This window comes from Mustela putorius, unplaced genomic scaffold (genome assembly GCF_011764305.1).
Source record: "Mustela putorius furo isolate JIRA1106 unplaced genomic scaffold, ASM1176430v1.1 tig00000145_pilon_pilon_pilon, whole genome shotgun sequence".
Classification (NCBI taxonomy): Eukaryota; Metazoa; Chordata; class Mammalia; order Carnivora; family Mustelidae; genus Mustela; species Mustela putorius.
In genome coordinates this window covers 6,028,305-6,048,535 of record NW_025421294.1, presented here as the reverse complement: position 1 = coordinate 6,048,535, position 20,231 = coordinate 6,028,305, and the positions used below count along the sequence as shown (strand labels likewise).

General features: G+C 37.7%; 1 protein-coding gene across 1 annotated transcript in view; it reads left to right on the top strand.

Annotated features, from left to right (window-relative positions):
- Nucleotides 1–9,351, top strand: part of RNF180 (ring finger protein 180) — a 192,938-nt gene extending 183,587 nt beyond the window's left edge. The window contains exon 7 of the mRNA XM_045075286.1: nucleotides 7,367–9,351. Within this exon, the coding sequence (XP_044931221.1) occupies nucleotides 7,367–7,566 (200 nt within the window). The 3' untranslated portion in view covers nucleotides 7,567–9,351. The remainder of the gene's footprint in view (nucleotides 1–7,366) is intronic.
- Nucleotides 9,352–20,231: the final 10,880 nt, after the last annotated feature.

The following is a 20,231-nucleotide window of genomic DNA, read 5'->3' as shown; positions in this document are numbered from 1 at the left end:
CAGGCCCAAATGGTTTTATAGGCTAGATTCACCAAACCATCAAGGATTGTAATTTTATGCACATTGTTTCATAGAGTAAAAAGGACACAAGACTGTAAATGTTGAGAACTCTTAAGGGTCTGAGATTTTACCCTATTAGCAAGCTAACAAATTAGTCTTCCACTTTCAAGGATGTTTGCAAAAAGTGTAAGATTCCTGGGGCAGAAACAAAGGATGGTCTGTTACTCACAACATTAGCCAAAACAGCAGAATTGATGATGGATACCTGATCCTTTTTTCTCCTAGGACATTACACATAGGGTCCGGATGATACCTACACACACACACTGGGTTGTGTTACCTGGAGAGCTCTGAGCTCATAAAATTTAGTTCTTTTTCTAAGTTTTATTTTATTTTTTTTAAGAGAGAGAGTGCAAGCAGAAGGTGGGGGCAGAGAGAAAGAAAGTCTTAAGCAGGCTCCATGCTCAGCACAGAGCCCAATGCGGGACTTAATCTCACGACACTGAGATCATGACCTGAGCCTAAATCAAAAGTCAGATGCTCAACCATCTGAGCCATCCAGATGCCCCAAAATTCAATTATTTTATGATTATTTTATATATTATAATTATTTGATATATTTTAAATATAGTTTGTTCCCAAAGGGGAACATCCTGTCTGCCAAGATTGTATGCTATAGGAATATCTTTCAAGAAACAGTACAGAATAGAAGCAGTCATTAATTCTGTTTACAAGATACACAGACACACAGAGACCAATATAGAATTGTCACCCATTTGCCAACGTATTTTAAAAAGCCAATAAAATAATGATAAACCAGGCAAAAATAACATAAAACAGAAAATTATACACCAATCTTCCTTACAAACATAGGCATAAAAATTCCATATAAAATATATAAAGCTGAATTCATCAGTATATGAAAATGAGTATCATGAATACATGTAATTTGTCTTAGGTATGAAGGAATGATAAAACATTGGAAAATCTGTCACTTTAATCCATCACTTTAATAGATTTAAATTATTCAACATTTTTAAAAAATCTGTGTGAATTCATCACCTTAACAGATTAAAGAAGGAAAACCATATGAACATCTTGCAAGATACAGAGACACTATTTTGACTCGACCAAATGGTTATGTTTAATATTGGCACAAGAATCTAAATTTTCTGATCTCTTGATGAGGATGATTTTCCCTGCACAGTGCTTTTTTTTCCCTGTAATATATTGGGGGGTGGGGAGGATGAAGTTTATGTTTTTACTGTGTTCTTTACTTTAAAATAGCACAGGTAGAAGTACTAATATTATTAGATACTTTTTAAACCATGTCTGAATACCAGACTAATTATTATTGGTTGTCACCAGTAATAGGTTGTCGTTAAGTCCATGTAAAAGTGAATTCCTGGTGCAGAAGTTTTCACTCCATTAATTCCAATCCAAATGCTCTTGGAATAAAGTAGTTGCCTATATCACTATATATGTATATATTTCACTATTATGATAGTTTTAGGCATACTGTCTCCTAGGCCATCCTAGGATTTTAGGGGGCAAAGATTGGTTTGGGGAGCCACCAAAAAATCCTAGACAATACTTTGGTTTGTGGCCCTCAAAAGTTTAACTGTACCTGACAAAATCTTATTCTTTCCTACTTATTTTCTCTCATTAGGAAGAAAGTAGGTTTAAGTTAATTTATTGATTAGAATACATAAATTTAAATTTAACTTATTTTTCCCCTTATGGGGGTGCTAATTAAAAAAAAAAATTGAGAAACACTGTTCCAGACTCCTACTTTCCTAAACTACCTTAGCTTCTTAGTATATATTATATATATAATATATAATAATATTTCCTAATAGTTTCCTAAAATACCTTAAAATCCTCAGTGACTAACAGATCGTAAATATGCCTCTGTAAATGTTGAGTAGATCTCATAGTTTCAGTGTCTGATTCTGAGAGTGTACTTAAAATTAGCCACTGCCTTGAAGAAATCAACTCATACTTAAACAGTAGAAACCATTTTGTTTGAACCATCAATGGTCAACTCATTGATTTATCCAGAAAAGATAGACATAATATGAAGAACAAGCTCTGGCAAGAAAAGGTAGCTTCTTTCACATATTAATAGTAACAATAGTAATAATAATGTAAGAAGAAAAATCTGACATGCACTGAACCTCTATAATGGACCAGACCTGTGCTTTTTATGTATTAATTCATCTAATCCTCATGGTAGCCCAGTGATTAGGTCCTTTCATTGTGATCATTTTACAGGGGAATCAGTTACTGATTACTGGAATTAATCACTGGTTAGTGTTCTTGCAATTCTTCTGACGTCATAATCTAATACATACCAAGTAACAATATCTGTGAGGTGATTTTCCTTTCATCAGATTTTGATTGAGAAATTATGATCCTCCCATCCAATTTATAGCTTTGAAAATCCCAAAATATTTACAAAAACCTACTTACTAACTCCCCACCTAGAAAAAAATGTAAGGGACACCTGGGTGGCTCAGGGGGTTAAGTGGCTGTCTTGATTTCAGCTTGGGTCATGAGATCAACCCCTCATCAGGCTCCATGCTGGGCATGGATCCTGCTTAAGATCTTCTCTTCCTCTGACCCTCCCTCTCTCTCCCCATCTCTCTTTTTCTTGAAAAAGAAATTAATATTAAACAACCAATGATCCTTATCTACCTTACCTATAAAAACTTACTGCCTGAATCTTTGTGGTGGTTAGAGCTGAAAATTAGCATTAATGAGAACACTTTCAGAATGAGAGGCACTCTATTAGTACTTCTACCAGGACAACAAAAGTAAACTGAGATTGTCCTGGGGAAACCAGCACATATGATCTCCCCACCCATAATGCTTTGTCTTTTGTGCCATGTCTTCTCTTGGCCCTACTTTTTTCTAGGGCTATTCCATTAATACCATCGTTCCTTTGACCCAACCAACTGAAGCTTACATCTGAAACATCTAAGGTTTATAAATAATCCTTTAGGTCAGAAAAATCACTTTGTTATATAATAACAATTTCCAATAATAGTGCTACCTATTCTCCAGCCTCTATTTGTGAAGAAGCTTTGGAAAAGGAATATCAGCTACTTTGGAAATATTTGTGTTTGTGTATTAGGCTAATCTTTGAATGTGCGAAAAACTCTTCCCACTTCCCCTCCCTCCTATACTAACTGAAAGACCCCCTTTTCTCTTAAAATAATGACTACAGTTTAGAAAATGGTGGTTAGATAGTCTTAAAAACCTGTTGGGATGAAATTCCCTTAATATGCTTTCCAAAAAAGAATACCTGCCCAGGTGGGTACAAAGCAACCCACTGGAATGTGGGAAGAGAACATAAAAGAATATATTCTACTTATCTAAACAGAAGTTAAGCTTCAGTAATATTGAGTAAAGACTAACAGTGACATTCTTACTTAGAGGTTATGATGGTATGTAATATTGGCTGAGGAAAACTGGAAGTCGAATAACAGAAGGACGGACTTCGTTGGTGTGTTTTCTATCTGTTAAAATATGTTGAAGTTTGCATATGCCCAGTTAAATGGATTTTACATTATATTATCTAGTTTTAGATAAATATTAGTGCAAAGTACACAAGAGACTTAATACTAACAAAGCAAACAAAAAAGACGGGAAGAAACATCATCCTATTGTAAACCTTTTATAAGCAATAAAAATTAATAATTTAAAAATAAAATGTGATAGGAAGTCAGCCAAAAACATTATGAATTATTAAAAACCTATTTGAAATATGGCCCTCTAATTTACCATTTCTCCTTTATCTCATCCTTTTTAATTTCATGTTTTACATCTACATAATGTAAGTAAATATAATTTACTGAAAATTATAAAATATTGATGAAAGTAATCGGAAAAGACACAACTAAATGTTATTTAAAAAGTTATTGCATGTTCATTGATTACAAAAATTAAGATGTCCATATGACTTAACTATGAACAACTTTTCTTAAATATAAATCCTATAAACAGTTATCTAGAATTATCCTTGATCAAAGAAGTTTGACTTTAAATACTACTACCCAAGTGAGTGTAACCTTGCCATCAGAATAAGCAGCTTAGTCTGGAACATGTTTAGTGTTCTTCTATTGTTAAATTGGATGAACAAGAATCTGCTTAAAGCTTGAGCCTCACAGAACCTTTATCACTGGAGTTGCTAGCAGCTACCAAAATTATAACTTTTCCATAGTTTATTGTATTGTCCCCACTAAAACTAATAAGGACAGAAATACTTAAAGTAGGCATTAGTAAGTAAAAACCAAAGATTACGATCAGATTATCAGTCCTTTAAAATTTGGATTTTTTTTTTTTTAGAAGACTCTGAAACTATGTATTGGTCAACCAAGAGATGTTGCCATTGGGCAAGCTTATGTTCAAGCTCTAAATAATTAGCAGGTATCTATTACCGGGAAAAAGTGCAATATATCACAAGGAGATGTAATATTTCTCAGTAATACTTTCATTTGGTCATACAAGAACCACCACTTTTTTTTTTAATATGGGTGCCAGCAGTTTATTCCTTATTTTTTTAATTCTGCCTCAAAATATTAACATTTTACCCTGGGAGATGAGAGATTTTGGATTTCCTCATTTAAGGCCCACTTTCCAACACCTTTATGTTCAGAGTCTGCAAATCAGAAAAGAATTCTATTTGCCAGTTAGACATATACACAGATACACCTGTATCTCCATCTGCATTTGCTCCATAGGTTCTATCTTATGTCTCTTTCTGTAGATACATGTATCTGGTCCTAAATTCCTCCATCTCTCTCCTGCTATACTCTGTCTTTCTTCCAGATTGCTGTATGTATAGATCTACCCATAGCTGTAACAGAGTGGAAAGGTCTACTTTACTGCCTGAAATTGAGGGCTAGAACATCTGAAACATGACTAGCAAGGTCAGTCTCAGGACAGATGGGATTTTAGCTTTGTCCAGGGAAGCCATAGGAAAAATGGCTCCCTTAATAAGGTGGGAGGAAGGCTGTGTTAGAGTGTTTGGAAGGCCTCTATACCCTTGGGGGTGGCACCTATGCACATATTACATAGAGCTAATTTGGGGCTGCAGCAGCCACTTTGGAGTCCAACACCAGTCACCCCCAAGGAGTCCCAAGTCCAGAGGTCTGTACTGTCAGTGAGTGGCCTGTGCAATACACAACTGTGAGCTTTTGGGGGCACTGGCTTCTGTGTGAACAATAGACACCACTCTGGAAAATAACCTGTCAGAGAAGGAGTCCACGTGGAAGGTGGCGCAGCGATGGGCTGCTGGCAGTAGTGAGGCTGAAGCTGTAGGCGCTTTGATCTGCAAGGATATCCTCACCCAACTGTACAGCCATGGGGGCCAAGCAAAATGATCCTATCACCCTCTGATCACCCTGGCCTGAGAATTGGGCACCAGGATCCTAATGTCTCCAAGATATCTGCTTGGGACTTGTAGGCTGCTTCTGATCTTGGTCACCTTCAGGCACCGACTGGTGATTACCTTCACTATAGGGACCAAAAAATCCACAAACACATAGCAATGCAAGTGGACATTTGGCCTGACCAGCTAAAATCAGGACTCAGCACTTGGACCATTGTGGCGGTTTTATGGTTTCCTGAAATGCTCTGCATTTAGGACCCCCGCCAGGAAAGTTCCTCCCTGCACATGTGTTCCTGCGCTGTAAGGCAGCTCTCAAACACTTCAGCTAAAAACTGAGATCAAAGAGCCACCAACTGCCTGGGAAGGATCCCATGGTGGTGTTTCCTCTAGATGTTCCCTTTACCCATATAGATTTTGTTTTCTTTAGCTATGGCCAGTAGTTTTTCTGGTACCAAAACGTAAGCACTGACAAGTATACACTCACATACAAAAAATTTCACACCTATTAAATACTGAGTGCATTAATTTCTGGTAAAATTAGTCCCTTTACTAAACACTTCTGATCAGATCTAGTTGGCTTCTGTAGTATACTAGTTGAGTTTCAGAGCCCTGAGTAGCCAAAGGATACAGTAGGGCATTTTTGGTCCGTTTGTATTTTTGTTTGATGGCTGGTTGGTTGGTTGGTTTTATAATTTTCTGGCATGTGGAGTCCGATCAAATGACCGACTGGTTGCATTTTTCATATCCTTTCAACCACTGATGTGACTTTTACCATAGCAAGAGGGCTTTTTACAAACTAACGTCTCATAGTGAAATGTCAATTGGCAGGTCCAGGTTCTATGTTGTTTTCAATTTAAATGATTTTATGTATTCCTGTGTTCCTGTTACGGTTTTTCCTTCTCCGATGTTCTTAAGCAGTGCTTTCGTTTTAGAGCTTCATGTCTCTCTTGACATCATCAGCAAAGAGCAGACAAGGGCATGAAAAACCAGCTAGAGCCAATCTAAACACCATATGACAGAATATAACAGAAAAAAAAACTATCTGTATGTGAAAACTAGGGAGGCCTGGATCATAATCAGGTTGGGAATAGAATTATGTCCATTGCAGAAGTACCTGGTAGCATCTTGACTTACTGCTAACATTCCACGTTCACATACCCCGTGCATTTTCTTCAAGGTTGTTGCTAGAGATTTTGAGATTGGCTTTTTACATACCAATCTCCTTAAGTAAGCCCATGCTTTAAAATTTATAAAAATTAAACCTAAATTTCTTCAAAGGTATACGATTTTGTCCAGTTTTTCCAGTGCTAAAACGAGATATTTTCCTTATAGAATTTTTTTTTTTTTTTGTAAAGTATGAGCAGGGGAAGAGGTAGAAGGAGAAGCAGACCCTCTGAGAGCCAGACGTGGGGCTTGATTCCGGGATGCTGGGATCATGACCTGAGCCGAAGGTAGACGCTTAACAGACTGAGCCACCCAGGTGCCCCTCCTCATAGAATTTTATTCAAATACCAATAAAATTCTCGAGGTATGAGATAAAAGGTTAAGTTGGTGATCACAATACAACCTGAATCGAGTTCAAATGTAGAAATTGCTCACCTGTGAAAATAATTTAAAAATTTGTGAGGATCTGCTGTGATTAAGTCATTGGATGGTATAGATGAGCAGGCAGAGACCCAAAGAGATCAAATAGCTTGCCCAAGAAGGTGACAGAACAAGAATAGGTCTCCTGACTCCATACCCCATACTCTTTGCTAATTTTACTGATCCTGCCCTTAAAACCCATAACTAAAAGAGACTCTGACTATTGTTTATCATTGGGGGGAAAAAAAACTGTCAGGAATACAACATATCACTCAGTGACATCAAGATACGCTCTGTTCACGGTCCCAGTGTTCATAAACAGCTTCCTCTCTGAGCGCATACCTGAATTCCATGCGCTTTACAATAACGTTTTGATGCATCTTGTAGGTTTCCATAGACGTGCAGCTCCAGTTACAAGAAGGCAATTCCCACATGGTGCACACAGGATGGATTATCTGCACTTTGAGGATGATAGCCGTGGATGGTGGTTTGACATGGATATGGTGATCATCTATATTTATTCAGTGAACTGGGTCATTGGATTCATTGTTTTCTGCTTTCTTTGCTATTTTTTCTTTCCGTTTTAGGAATTTTCATATCTTACTATAGTTGAACAATCACAAATGATGTAGATAGCAATTAAACCTTTTTAAAATGTGCTTTGAAGTTTTTATAATGTTGCATTATATAAATTGTCGGTGTTTATAGGTATGGGAATAATGGACTTATTTATTAATGTTTTTCATGTAACTACAGTTTACTGAGAAGCTAGTCTGTCTAGCACTTAGCAACAATGCACTATTAATTTCATAATTCCTCCTGGTTTAGGATTTATTGGCTCTAATTTTACAATTCTGCTTTTATACTTAATTGTAAAGACAGGTTTTCTCTCCACTGAAAAGTAGGAAAAAGCAAAATGAAATGATAATCTGGGTAGATAGTATCTTTGCTGAAAAAATATTTAGCCAATCACCACTTATTCTTGGGCAAATTATGTGCATTAAACATAAATTATACTTTCTGGGAACTAATCTAGCAGGGTATATTCAGTTTTGGTTTCCAATTATCTCTACTTATTTTCTGTTCTATTATCAAAAAAGCTGGCTGTTCTTTAAACAGACCTAATAATAGCATTAATGCAACATTTTTATTTATTGTAAGAACAGAATAGTAAGTGTGAAAGACCCCCAATAGAAAGAGATATATTAATCCTTTCCAAATTACAGGATTACTCACCTGAAGAATTAAAATACTTACTGACTTTCAGTAGTTTAAAGAGCAATGCATGTCCAAAATGTAACTACTTTAGTGATTTGTTTAACACAGAGATTGTTAAAGATATTGTACATGTGCAATAAAGAGTGGCTTTTACATTTATTTCTTTCTTATTAAGTAATTTAATATCTGGAATAAGGAATTTTTGGAAGTAGGCTTGTGAGTATATACAAAGAAAACCTGGCATTTCTTTTTATTATTACAGTATTATAAGCCTTGGAATTGGTTTTTCCCTTAATTTAAAAAAAATAATAAGGAAATCTAAATTATTCCAGAATAGGAAACAACACTAGTACCCCACTTTCACAAGTGAGAGAACTAAGGCACAAAGAAGTAGGCTTATTTCAGTCATTAAGGTGGTCTTTGTGTAACCTGTGAGGAGTGTTTTGATCATGAACAACATTCCTACACTGTGCTATTATATATCTGATAAAGCAGTGAGCATACTCTAACACAAGGAAAGTGAAACTGTCATGGCACTAAAAATATCACCATCAAACAAATTGTTTACTGTCAAGGCCTCAAGAGTTCAGTCTAGGAAAAGTCCAAATTTGGCCTAATTACAACTAAGTGTATTTGAATAAAAGCACCTATCTGATGAGACCGAATGTTCTAAGAAATATGACAGAATAACAGATTTTTATTCTACACTGTTACTGTTTTTAAAATTATGTCTCTGAAAGGAAACAGCAGTGTGCACTAGACACTATCAAATCTAGAAAGCAAAAAACTAAATACATTTTACAAACATCAGTTTTTCCTCATGTATCAAAATAGACTAATAGTGCTTAGTCTAGTGGTATATAACTAATATCTTGTAAAACAATATTTTTACAAACCTCAGTATTACCTTACAGAAATAAAAATAGGTATTTACAATTTATTGCTCCAAGTGTAGGTAATGTGTGTCAGGACTGAAAAATTAACAAAACACAGATTGGTGGGGGGGGCAGTATCTTAAGAACTTTAAAATGAACTGCAGCCATTTCCCAAGCAATTCCTGGATTATCATCTCTAGCAAATATGCTTTTACTCATTCCTAAATTAAAAAGTTAATTAAAGGGGCACCTGGATGGCTCAGTCAGTTAAGTGTCCAACTCTTGAGCTCAGCTCTGGTCTTGATCTCTGTGAATTCAGTCCCTGCACTGGGCTTCACACTGGGCATGGAGCCTACGTAAATAAATAAATAAATGATTCTAACTATACATGAGCAAACTTAATAGTATAACAGATAAGAGAGCTCTCAGAGTAACAAATTTGATTCCCAATATGATTATAGTAGCTCATTGATGATAATATCAGTTTATAGATTTGTATCCACAAACTAAGTACAAATAAAAATAATACCTTAAATACTCTTTAAAAAAAAAAAGGGATAGTCTGGAGGAACATTCTAGATGGGCTATATGAGTCTTAACAGTCTGAGAATAACATCATTTGGCATATTAAAGTAAATTTAGAAATATTATAATTTCTAATTTTACTTTAAAATATTTAAATTGTATGCAAATGAAGATACAAGCTGCCAAATATTAAGAAGTGCAGTATTTCCTAGAGCTCCCAGTTTATTGGAAGCCAGAGAAAACCTGAGATAAGAAGAAACCATTTTCTTCTGGAATCTGTCATGCAGTCACCATTCAATAGATAATAAATTTATGAAGAAAAATAAATTTATAAATACATGAATGAGCTTTAAAGTGAAACAAATTATATGTTGTTCTTGTTTAGTGTTTTTCACAGGTCCACCACATAAAAACTCATTTTCCGATAAAGAACAAAGGAAAAAAAAAATCCTGAAACTGATGAAGTCCAATATATGCCCTAATTATTATTATTTAATAAGGTTTAATTTTCTAAGCTATCTCTATCAACAATTTCTATTTCTCCAGAGCTTAATTACTGTGAAGGTTATATACTCACACATGCGTTTAAAAAATGCCCCAAGTTAAGTTACATTTCTGAATTCTTTCAGCAGGTGATTTATTTCTTGATTGTAAAAAAACAATTTCACAAACTGAAATCATTCATTTTATGCTAAGTAGAAGCTAGGGGAATCTAAATTAGACAAAACATAGAAAGAATCAGAATTTGTTGTACAAAGGATCACCAAAATCAAGCATGAAAAAAAAGCACTTAATATTTCTCAGTCTGCTCTATTACTAATGTCACTCTGGTAATAAACACTCAATGTAACAGCAAAGCCACTATTACTGTTCTTTCTGCCTTGGAGTCTTGCTTCCAAGGTAGTTGAAATGATATGACCCAAAAAAAGGCCAATTAATAATAAGTTATCACTTAAATGCCTTCTCTGTGACTAAATGAAGATAGAGATTTTTTTTAAAGATTTTATTTATTTATTTGACAGATCACAAGTAAGCAGAGAGGCAGGCAGAGGGAGAGGGGGGAAACAGGCTCCCTGCCGAGCAGAGAGCCCGATGCGGGACTCAATCTCAGGACCCTGGGATCATGACCTGAGCCGAAGGCAGAGGCTTTAACCCACTGAGCCACCCAGGTGCCCCAAGATAGAGATTTTTAAACACTTGGTTTTTCTCTGGATCATTTGTTAAGGAATGCCTTAGAAAAGGGAATACACTGATTAAATGCAATGAGAGTCAGTTTTCGACTCTTCACAGATGCTGCAGTTGAATGCAGAGGACACCATCAGACAGCCCAGTGGGCCTAAGACCTGAAGATTTTAACACATTCAACTTTTTAAAAAAATTTTATTTATTTGACAGAGAGATCACAAGTAGGCAGAGAGGCAGACAAAGAGGGGGAAGCAGGCTCCCTGCTGAGCAGAGAGCCCAATGTGGGGCTTGATCCCAAGACCCTGAGATCATGACCTGAGCTGAAGGAAGCAGCTTAACCTACTGAGCCACCCAGGTGCCCCAACACATTCAACTTTGACTTTCATGTAGTTTCTAACTTTAGTAATTCTCACTATATGCGTTCAGTAAGTTCAATCAGTGTATCCTTTTCTCCAGGATGCCTTGGTTTTCCTTTTTTATTGAAGACAACACCTATAGTAAGAATTGCTTTTATACATTTTTAGTTCTTACACAGATCTTATGAGAAACATCATTAAGTATCTTCAGGCCATGGTATTAACAACCTGTGAGAACAGTACGTGTCTACTACAATATACATGTATCTATCTAATAATCGTGCTTCTGTTATAGGGTCAGAAAAGCAAATACTTTGCCATTCCCACCCTTGTTCAGGATCTCTCACATGGTGCAACAGATATATTGTGAGAATCATTTTTCTTATTTCAACACTTCTCAAGATAGTTTTTGACTGTTATCACCAAGTTTATGGTTCCCTCTCCTTACATACCTGTCAATAAATTTAAGTGCTGCTAAGACACAGTCCTGTTTCTCTTACTCTTTCACACTTTTATAAGCCTGTGAGCCTCAGCCAAAGAGTACCTACTAAGTACATGGACTTCCCACTAAGTTCCATTTTTATTATTGACAGCAGAGTGAGAGAGGTTATTGCTCTTGTAAGAACTAGGTTAATATTTTCATTGCTTTACATGTGTCACCTCGTCTACCAACAAAACCATTAAGAGGAAAAGGGAAGTGAGAAAGGATAACACTTATTTACATAACTGTTCTATCTTAGATTCTTAGCTGGTCCCATTAACATATTAACTAATTTAATCTCCTCAGTACACTTGGAATAAGATGATGTTAACCTCCTGTTATTGGTGAGGACGAGAAGTGATGTGACCAAAGTCACACAAAGTTAAAAGTAATTGATTTATCTTCATTTATGAGGGATTTCAAGACCTGTGATTTTACTGTCTGTGGCATCTGATAAAATTTGCTAAAGACTGTTTGGTCCTAATACTGCTAAAGGAGCTTTGAGAATGTTAGAGATGATCTGAATCAAGAATGCAGGAATTAACTACTTACAATGTGTAACAATTTTCATTGCTTATACCAATGAAAAACAGTATCTGAAGGACATGATATAATATGCAATATTACATTTGATAAGAGCTTCCATTCTGTTTGCAAACTTAGATTGGTTTGTTGTGGCTACCTTTATTGAGAAGGATTCTGAGGTTCCATCTTGGCTCCAAGAAGAAAAGTACTCTGGTCCACTGGTGATGTACCTCAAATATGGGGGAAGGAGACTGATGAGGAAGGTATTTGGATAAGAGTGCATAAAAGCATTCCGGTTTTGGAAGCAGGTCTTACCATTTGTTGAAAGAAAACAAAAGGGCAGTTAAGTGACTATAATTAATAACACCATGATATATATTAATGTAGGTATGAGATCTAACTAAGAGTAAGCTACAGTCCTTGATTTTCATTTCCCTTACAACAGAAGATTAATAGGTACCTAGTTGTGAATTCCATAGAAGATTTTTAAAACATAATGGTGTAGCTACAATGCAATTTAATTTTCTCATTTAAAAAAATTTTAACATGTCAAAAAAAAAAGTATGTAGTCCTGTTTCACAAATTCTGCAGGACTAAATGGATGCTGCCAGTATTATCTCTTCTGATCTCAATATTTGTAGGTAAGTATATATAGTGTTAAAATCAACCTTGGTCAAAAGTGAACTGCATTACTTCTTAAACCTTCATATGCCCACATTAAGTCTTATTAAAACGCATATTTTTCAGAAGGGATGGGGTAGGCTTGAGTTTCCTTATTGCTGATAAGCTATCAGGTGCTGTGGATCTCCTGGCCCATGAGCCACCCTTAGGAAAACCAGGAACTCAAAAACCTCAAATGGATCTTGCATCCCTGTCACTACAGTAACTGTTCCCAAAAGATAAACTTCTCATTGTTTTGGCACTTGAGAATTGTACTATACCAGTTACCCAATATATGGGAATTACAATGAGTTTTGGTATAATTTTATATAAATCTATTGAATAAGCTTCTGAAATAACTTGGTGGCAGCAGTATGTTAGTATTTAAAATCCACAAATCAGACTCCCCCCCTCCTTTTTTTTAAATATTTTATTTATTTATTTGATAGACAGAGATCACAGGAGGCAGAGAGGCAGTGAGAGGAAGGAAGCAGGCTCCCCGCGGAGCAGAGAGCCCGATGCGGGGCTCGATCCCAGGACCCTGGGATCATGACCCAAGCCGAAGGCAGAGGCTTACCCCACTGAGCCACCCAGGCACCCCTCCCACCCCTTTTTTAAGGAGAAAACTATTTCTCCTCCTTTCCCTATTTTTTCCCCCAATACCCAAACTTTGGCCTTGATATCTTTATCTAGAATCTATCTGAAGAGAACAAATGTGAGATCATCCTTATCACTAATATCACCACTTCTGGAGATATATAATAAAATATACTGTGACATTTCTTCTTACCTCAAATTCTTACTATTCATTACAACTACAAGAATCAAGAGAACTCTTTACCATCCTGAGCTATAGGACTAAGATTTACTTAACCTTTCTTTCCTCATTTTCCTCACCTGTAAAACTATGCTCCATAAAACAGATCTTCAGAGGATTTCTCTGGGGTAAAATTCAGTTCACAAGAAAATGATGAAACAGATCTAAAAGTTCTTTGACAAACAATTTATGCAAAGACAAAGCAGTATTTACCAATTATTTAGCAACAGCCAAGCTATTTAACCTCTCTACTTTTGCTTCTTCTTTTGTAAAAAGGAAAAGGAAAAAATAGTATTTGTGGATTAAAAGACAATGTTAGTGAAAGCAAGCTGTTAGTAAATGTGTTCTTTTTCTTCTCGACTCTTTAAAATCTTACTTTCAAAAAGGCCCTAGGAGAGGTCTTATTTTTTTAAAGATATTAATAATAAGGTACAAATACCTTTCATGCATGAGTAGAGTTCTTAATTACAAACAACTAAATTTTACTTTGCCTGAAGCTGACAAGCCATAGTATAGCAAAAATTAAGTGGGCCATTAGGCAACACCGAATTATAAGTCAAGTGTTCTAGCCAGCAGGATGAAGAGTCACTTCTCTTCTTTCATGGATCCCAGTTCATTTGAACCCAAGATTTAGTAGCATCGTGGCACTTGGCTCCTGGCACATGGCCAAACTGAGAAAAGCATCCTACTGAGAACCAAAAGCAAATACTTTCTGCTGTATTTATAAAACTATTCAGAGGGGCGCCTGGGTGGCTCAGTGGGTTAAAGCCTCTGCCTTCGGCTCAGGTCATGATCCCAGGGTCCTGGGATCGAGCCCCACATCAGGCTCTCTGCTCCACGGGGGAGCCTGCTTCCTCCTCTCTCTCACTCTCTGCCTGCCTCTCTGCCTACTTGTGATCTCTTTCTGTCAAATAAATAAGTGGAATCTTTAAAAAAAAGAAAATAGACATCCTTATTTCCCTCGGAAAACATTTCCTTAAAAAAAAAAAAAAACTATTCAGAAAGTTGAGGAATAGGAGTTCCTATTTTCGATGTTCTCCAGGAAGTTTTACGTTTGATAAAATAAATACCGTTTTGGGCATTTTGGGCATACCTCCCTACAAAATTGGAATTACAGTGTTATTTCATAAAAGCATCTAATATAATAAGTACCTCAAATAGTGCTCTGAATCATTTTTTGCACTCCTGCCGTTTAGGAGCAGCGTGCCATTCCATACCAATCCAGAGAAAATGGGGCCTCCTTTTCCTAACAGTTATGGCTCTGTATAATAGTCCTATACACTTAATCATCTAGCCAGCAAATCGTAACATTCACTCAGTACATTACTGAGCTCTACCTTTGGTCATAAACCTGAGAGTATCCTATCAAATTATCGTTAAGCTCAAACATCTCCTACTAGATCTGTTTCTAAAATATTTTAGACATTACTGGTAAGACAAGAAAGGAGTTATAGACTACTTATATAATTTTCAACTACAATTAAAATATTCTTTACACAGGCTATGCTTGATATAATAATAAGAGCAATTTTTAAATATTTGGCAGTCCGAAGCTTATATTTTACAGACACTAAATATTTTACAACATATTCTTCCGTGTTTGGTTTCCTGATATAGTAACAGTCTTCAACTAAGAACAAATTGTTTTCACTAAACCTTCCTTCTAAGTTTATTTTTCTTGGGAATTAGGATATGTTTCATCATAGAAAAAAAGAATTATAGTAATATTTGGATTCACACATTAATCCACAAAATTTCATACAAACCTATATATTAGAGGCAAAGCACTCACATGGCTTTTCAACTCCACCTAACCACCACCAAACCTGGATTCCTTCCATCTAGCTCTAGATGCCTGGAAGATGTTTATTTCATTCCACAGCAACACCTACCCCGGATATAATAAGATGATGGATAAAGAAAGGAAAATTATCCTTGTAGCCACCAGCACATAAAAAGCATCTCTATATAATATAAAGACTTAGATTCATGCTGTCAGAGAAATGTAAATGTGAGCCTGTATGTAATTTTAAATATTCTAACAGCTACATGTAAATGTGACAAGAAACACATTTTAATAATGTGCTTAACCTGATTACATTCAACATGTTATCTTTTATTTTAAAGATTTTATTTATTTATTTGACAGACAGAGATCACAGGCAGGCAGAGAGAGAGGGGGGAGCAGGCTTCCTGCTGAGCAGAGAGCTCAATGTGAGGCTCCATCCCGGGACCCTGGGATCATGACCTGAGCCCAAGGCAGAGGCTTAACCCACTGAGCCACCCAGGTGCCCCTCATGTTATCATTTTAATATAGAATTAATATCACATTAGTTTTAGAATAATAGATACTGTGTTTTCTGTATTAAGTCTTTGAAATCTGGTATTTATTCCACACGGTGTGTCTCAATTCAGACTAGCCCCTCAGGGCTCAATAGGCACGTGCGGCTAACACCTGGCCACTGTACTAGACAGCAGAGTCTTTCAGTCAGGGAAGATAACTCAAGATATATATTACATTAAGGAATAAGGACCCTAGCTAGGAATGAGGCCTTACACAAACGCTAGAAGAGCTGGGAAAGTAAAGGTCTAAAAAGGAGAGTTCCAAATCAGAGAGAAATCTTCCTAAACATTAGAAAAGGCAAGTTTCAGGAAAGCGTGGTAGCTCAACCAATCCGGCCCTTAAGGTGGGGCCACAAAAAGAAGCTTGGGCTCTGTAGAGCCACTAGCTCCATGCACTGACTCCTGTGAATACCTAGCCCAAGAATGGGGGGGTGAGTCAGGGCCTCCTGGTCAGAGAACCACCAGTCAAGACGAGATGAATGCAGATCAGGAGAAAACAAGCACAAACTGCAACCTGCTGGCCATCTCCATCAGCCTCTCATTGCCTCAGACCTCAAAGACCTTCAGAGTGTAATGGCAGGTCGTGCTTCTGCTTTTCAAGTCTCCTGAAAATCTCTGTTTCGGCAAACTATACCTGACACCATATAGGAAAGGAATTCTGGGAAAAGTATCATAAGCTGAGCTTACCAGGCAAAGTACAAATCCACTATGAAAGGACCAGACAGAAAAAGGACTCTGGGCAATATAATAGCAGCTGAGCCAAGTCTACACCATAAAAATTCCCATAGCCAACTAGGTCTAACTCATGGCAGAGTCAGTTGCAGACGGAAAATCACCTGTTACCCAAACATCTGCATGCATGATTCCGTATAGCAAAAGGAGGAACTAACATCTTCAGTGATAAATGTGTACCACATACTATCAAGGTGTTTTGTATATAGTATCGTATTTCTCACAACAATCCTAGAAGACTTCTGTTACTATGTCCATTTTGTAGACGAGAAAATTAGAGCTAAAAGAGGTTAGGTAACTTTTCTAATGTCACACAGCTACCAAGTGCTACAGCCAGAAGTCAAAGCTAGACATGCTTACTTCTTGAGGAAGTATTCTTTTCACTACCCCTAAGAAGACCAGTTCGTAATATAGAGACTTTACCAGTAACAAAACAATTCAGAGGCATCCCTCCTCAGTGACATTTTTAAGGGTCCAGTTTTTGTAGCATGTCAAAATACCCCTTCCAGTACTGAGCAGTACTAGAATAAGAGAGGGTTCTTCAACAGGTCCACGCTACCACACAAACTGCTCTGTCATTTGAGCCACAACATCCCACACTTCTGAAGGCGTCTAATGGTCAGAGGTAGATGGGACTGCCGTTTGAAGCTTCTGGTAAGCTTCCATAGGTAGATCACAGGGCAGAGCCCTACAGTTTTAGACTAACGCCACACCATCCTCTGGAGATAACTCTTCTTTTGAGAAACAGCTTTCGGGCCTTCTCAGAGATTGAACATGTGCCAGTGGGCCATGAAGTGGCCATAATCCCTGAGCTACCCGTTATGAATTGGGTATTGTCTGATCCATCACCAAGCCATGACGTCAGGCATGCATAGCAGCATTTCATCCTCAAATGACAGTGGTGTGTATATAAAACCAGGCTTGAGGGGTGCCTGGGGTGGCTCAGTCCTTAAGCATCTGCCTTTGGCTCACTTCATGTTCCCAGGGTCCTGGGATCAAGCCCTGAATAGGGCTCCCTGCTGGGCAGGAAGCCTGCTTCTCCCTCTCCCCTCTCCCACTCCCCCTGCCTTTATTCCCTCTCTTGCTGTCTCTGTCAAATAAATATTTTTTTAAATAAATAAATAAAATAAAATCAGGCTTGAGGAAGCCCTGAGGGCCTGAGTGACACACATGAGGAAGCAGACCAAGTGTCGGTGGTCACTATTCCTGCTACGTTATCTTCACCCTCTCAGCTCATAACTCTGTCTTCCTGTCTAAGCCACGCTGACTGAGCAAAACACTCGGGCATGATGGGCCAAGGGTTCAGCGTGATCTACAGGTACCATCCAAAGGTACTCTACAGCCTTACTTACTTACTCTACAGCCTTACTCTGGTCATCCCTGAAAGACAATGGTAAGGGGAAATCTCCCAGGGTTCCAAAGTTCTAGCAGTCCCCTAGGCTGTCCGTTTTTCTTGTAAGAAACTAAAAGTCTATACTGATTAATAGTGTGTGATTTGTGATTGTGGATATTAATATTACTGAATATTTTTATCTTTGCCTTATCCTACGATCATCTAGCATAAGTTGTGTTCATAATAGCTAATTTTATATCACAAGATGTACTGATGCTAATGAATCTCAGGATTTACATTACAAAGGATTAGGGGAACATCACCCCAGGACTTTGTATCCTATTCTGGAAAGAACTGGCATGTTCGCAATAGAAACAGCTTTATCATGTCAGGCAGTATGGTTTAAAGAGATCAGTTTACCCAGGTGACAACGGGGAGTCAAGGTGTGATAGCTTTGAGGGGTGTCAACATGGCTAGGCTAAATTACATCCCAGAAAGCTCTTTCTCCAATGTACGGTCAACCTGGCAAAGGGCTATGGATCCCTTTAGGGGAAGACTGGGAGACAGATTAACACTAAGTATATTTTTGGCAGCGTAGCAGGGTGTGGGGGAGCCTGGGTTTGTAACCAGCTCAAACCCGGAATTTATAGAAGGCACTGACTGTGTTTCGGTAATTTAAGTCAGACTTCTGTTCAGCAGACTTAGAACTCCTCTGCTTATACAGATAAAGTAAGAATTCAATAGACTGATCATCTATTTCTGCTCTGGAAATATCTTGATAATTGGCTAACCGCATAAATCTCTGTAAATAGGACTAATCTGATTACCATTTTGACCATACTGTTCATTATCTTAACCATGCCGACTGTGTCTTTGGCAATGACTTGCCACCACCGTGTGGCTCCTGCCATCCCAGGATCCTGCTACGGCCACTGTGTTTAGTGATCCTAGATCAATGGCAGTGGTCTCCCTTCTAATTTCTGACCTACCAAGAAGAGAGACCACAGAGTTTTCAAAGAGGCTGAGGCTCCCCCCATGACTTCTTTGTTTTCACAGCTGTTGTAAAAGGTGTGTCCTTCCATGGTTGGAAAGCAAGTCTTACAGAATATATATATACTATACCATTACCATCTCCTTAAGCCATTGGATACCATCCTCTACGATATAATGCATTTTGACTTCATTTAACATAGGTCACGGTTTGGGTCCAGCCAGCTGACCAACTGCCCAACCATTTAGAACCCTTCTTAACTCTTTCAGGTTAAACACTGAGCCCAGAATCTCTGATGAGTCAGCCGTATCAACAAAGTGAGCATGATCTAACTTTATAGCCCTTCCAGCTTGATGACGTACCTATAATACCCATTCTCACATACACCCTCTGGCTTTCTGTCTATAAAAGTTTTTCAAATCGTTCAGTTCTTTTTGGTGTGTTTCACCCCTCCTCCTGAGCCACAACTAGCACCTCATTTTTGAGAGTTGCTGTGATTTCAATCTAGTTGTAGATCTAGACACAAAAAGGGCTGCTGGGTTGTAGGTTCTGAGAATGGCCAGGTGTTCCCTGTTGGCAACTACTTCTGCTGAGGCCAGTCCAGGCTGTTCAGGTCCCCAGGTAGAGGTAAAAGGGCTACATCTACTGGCAAAGATGATTCAGTTTTATTAAGGAAGTTCAGATCCTCACCTTTATCAGAATCTACCCGTAAATTTTCACTTCAGTTTTAGGAACCTATTCCTTCACAGTCAGAAACCAAAATTTAAAATCATTGGCTGGGAATTGAATTTGCATTGTGAATGAGCCACGCCCAGGAGGACCTTCTAACTTTGGTTCTCAAAAACCCTATAGCTCTGGCCGCACCAAATACAGTGGTCAGCCACAGAAAAGCGTTTCTTGGAGGACAGGTATAGATGTTTTCAGCTCATCCTTTTCATCCCCCACTTCGCCCTGGACAGGAGGAAGTAACTAACCAATGCCATCGTGCACCTTATTTTGACAGAAATGTTCTCGAGTAGCTCATATGTAAGCACCGACCTTCTACGGGTGCTCAGTGCCATGTAGCCAAAGGTGAGACTTTGAGCAGTTCTTGACCCACATCATGCCAGGAACATTCAATGTCCCTTTTTGCTCCTGGGAAGAGGCCCATTTGTGCCTTTAAATATTATCAGATTCAAGAAACGATTCCAGAAAATCAGAACCCACTCAGA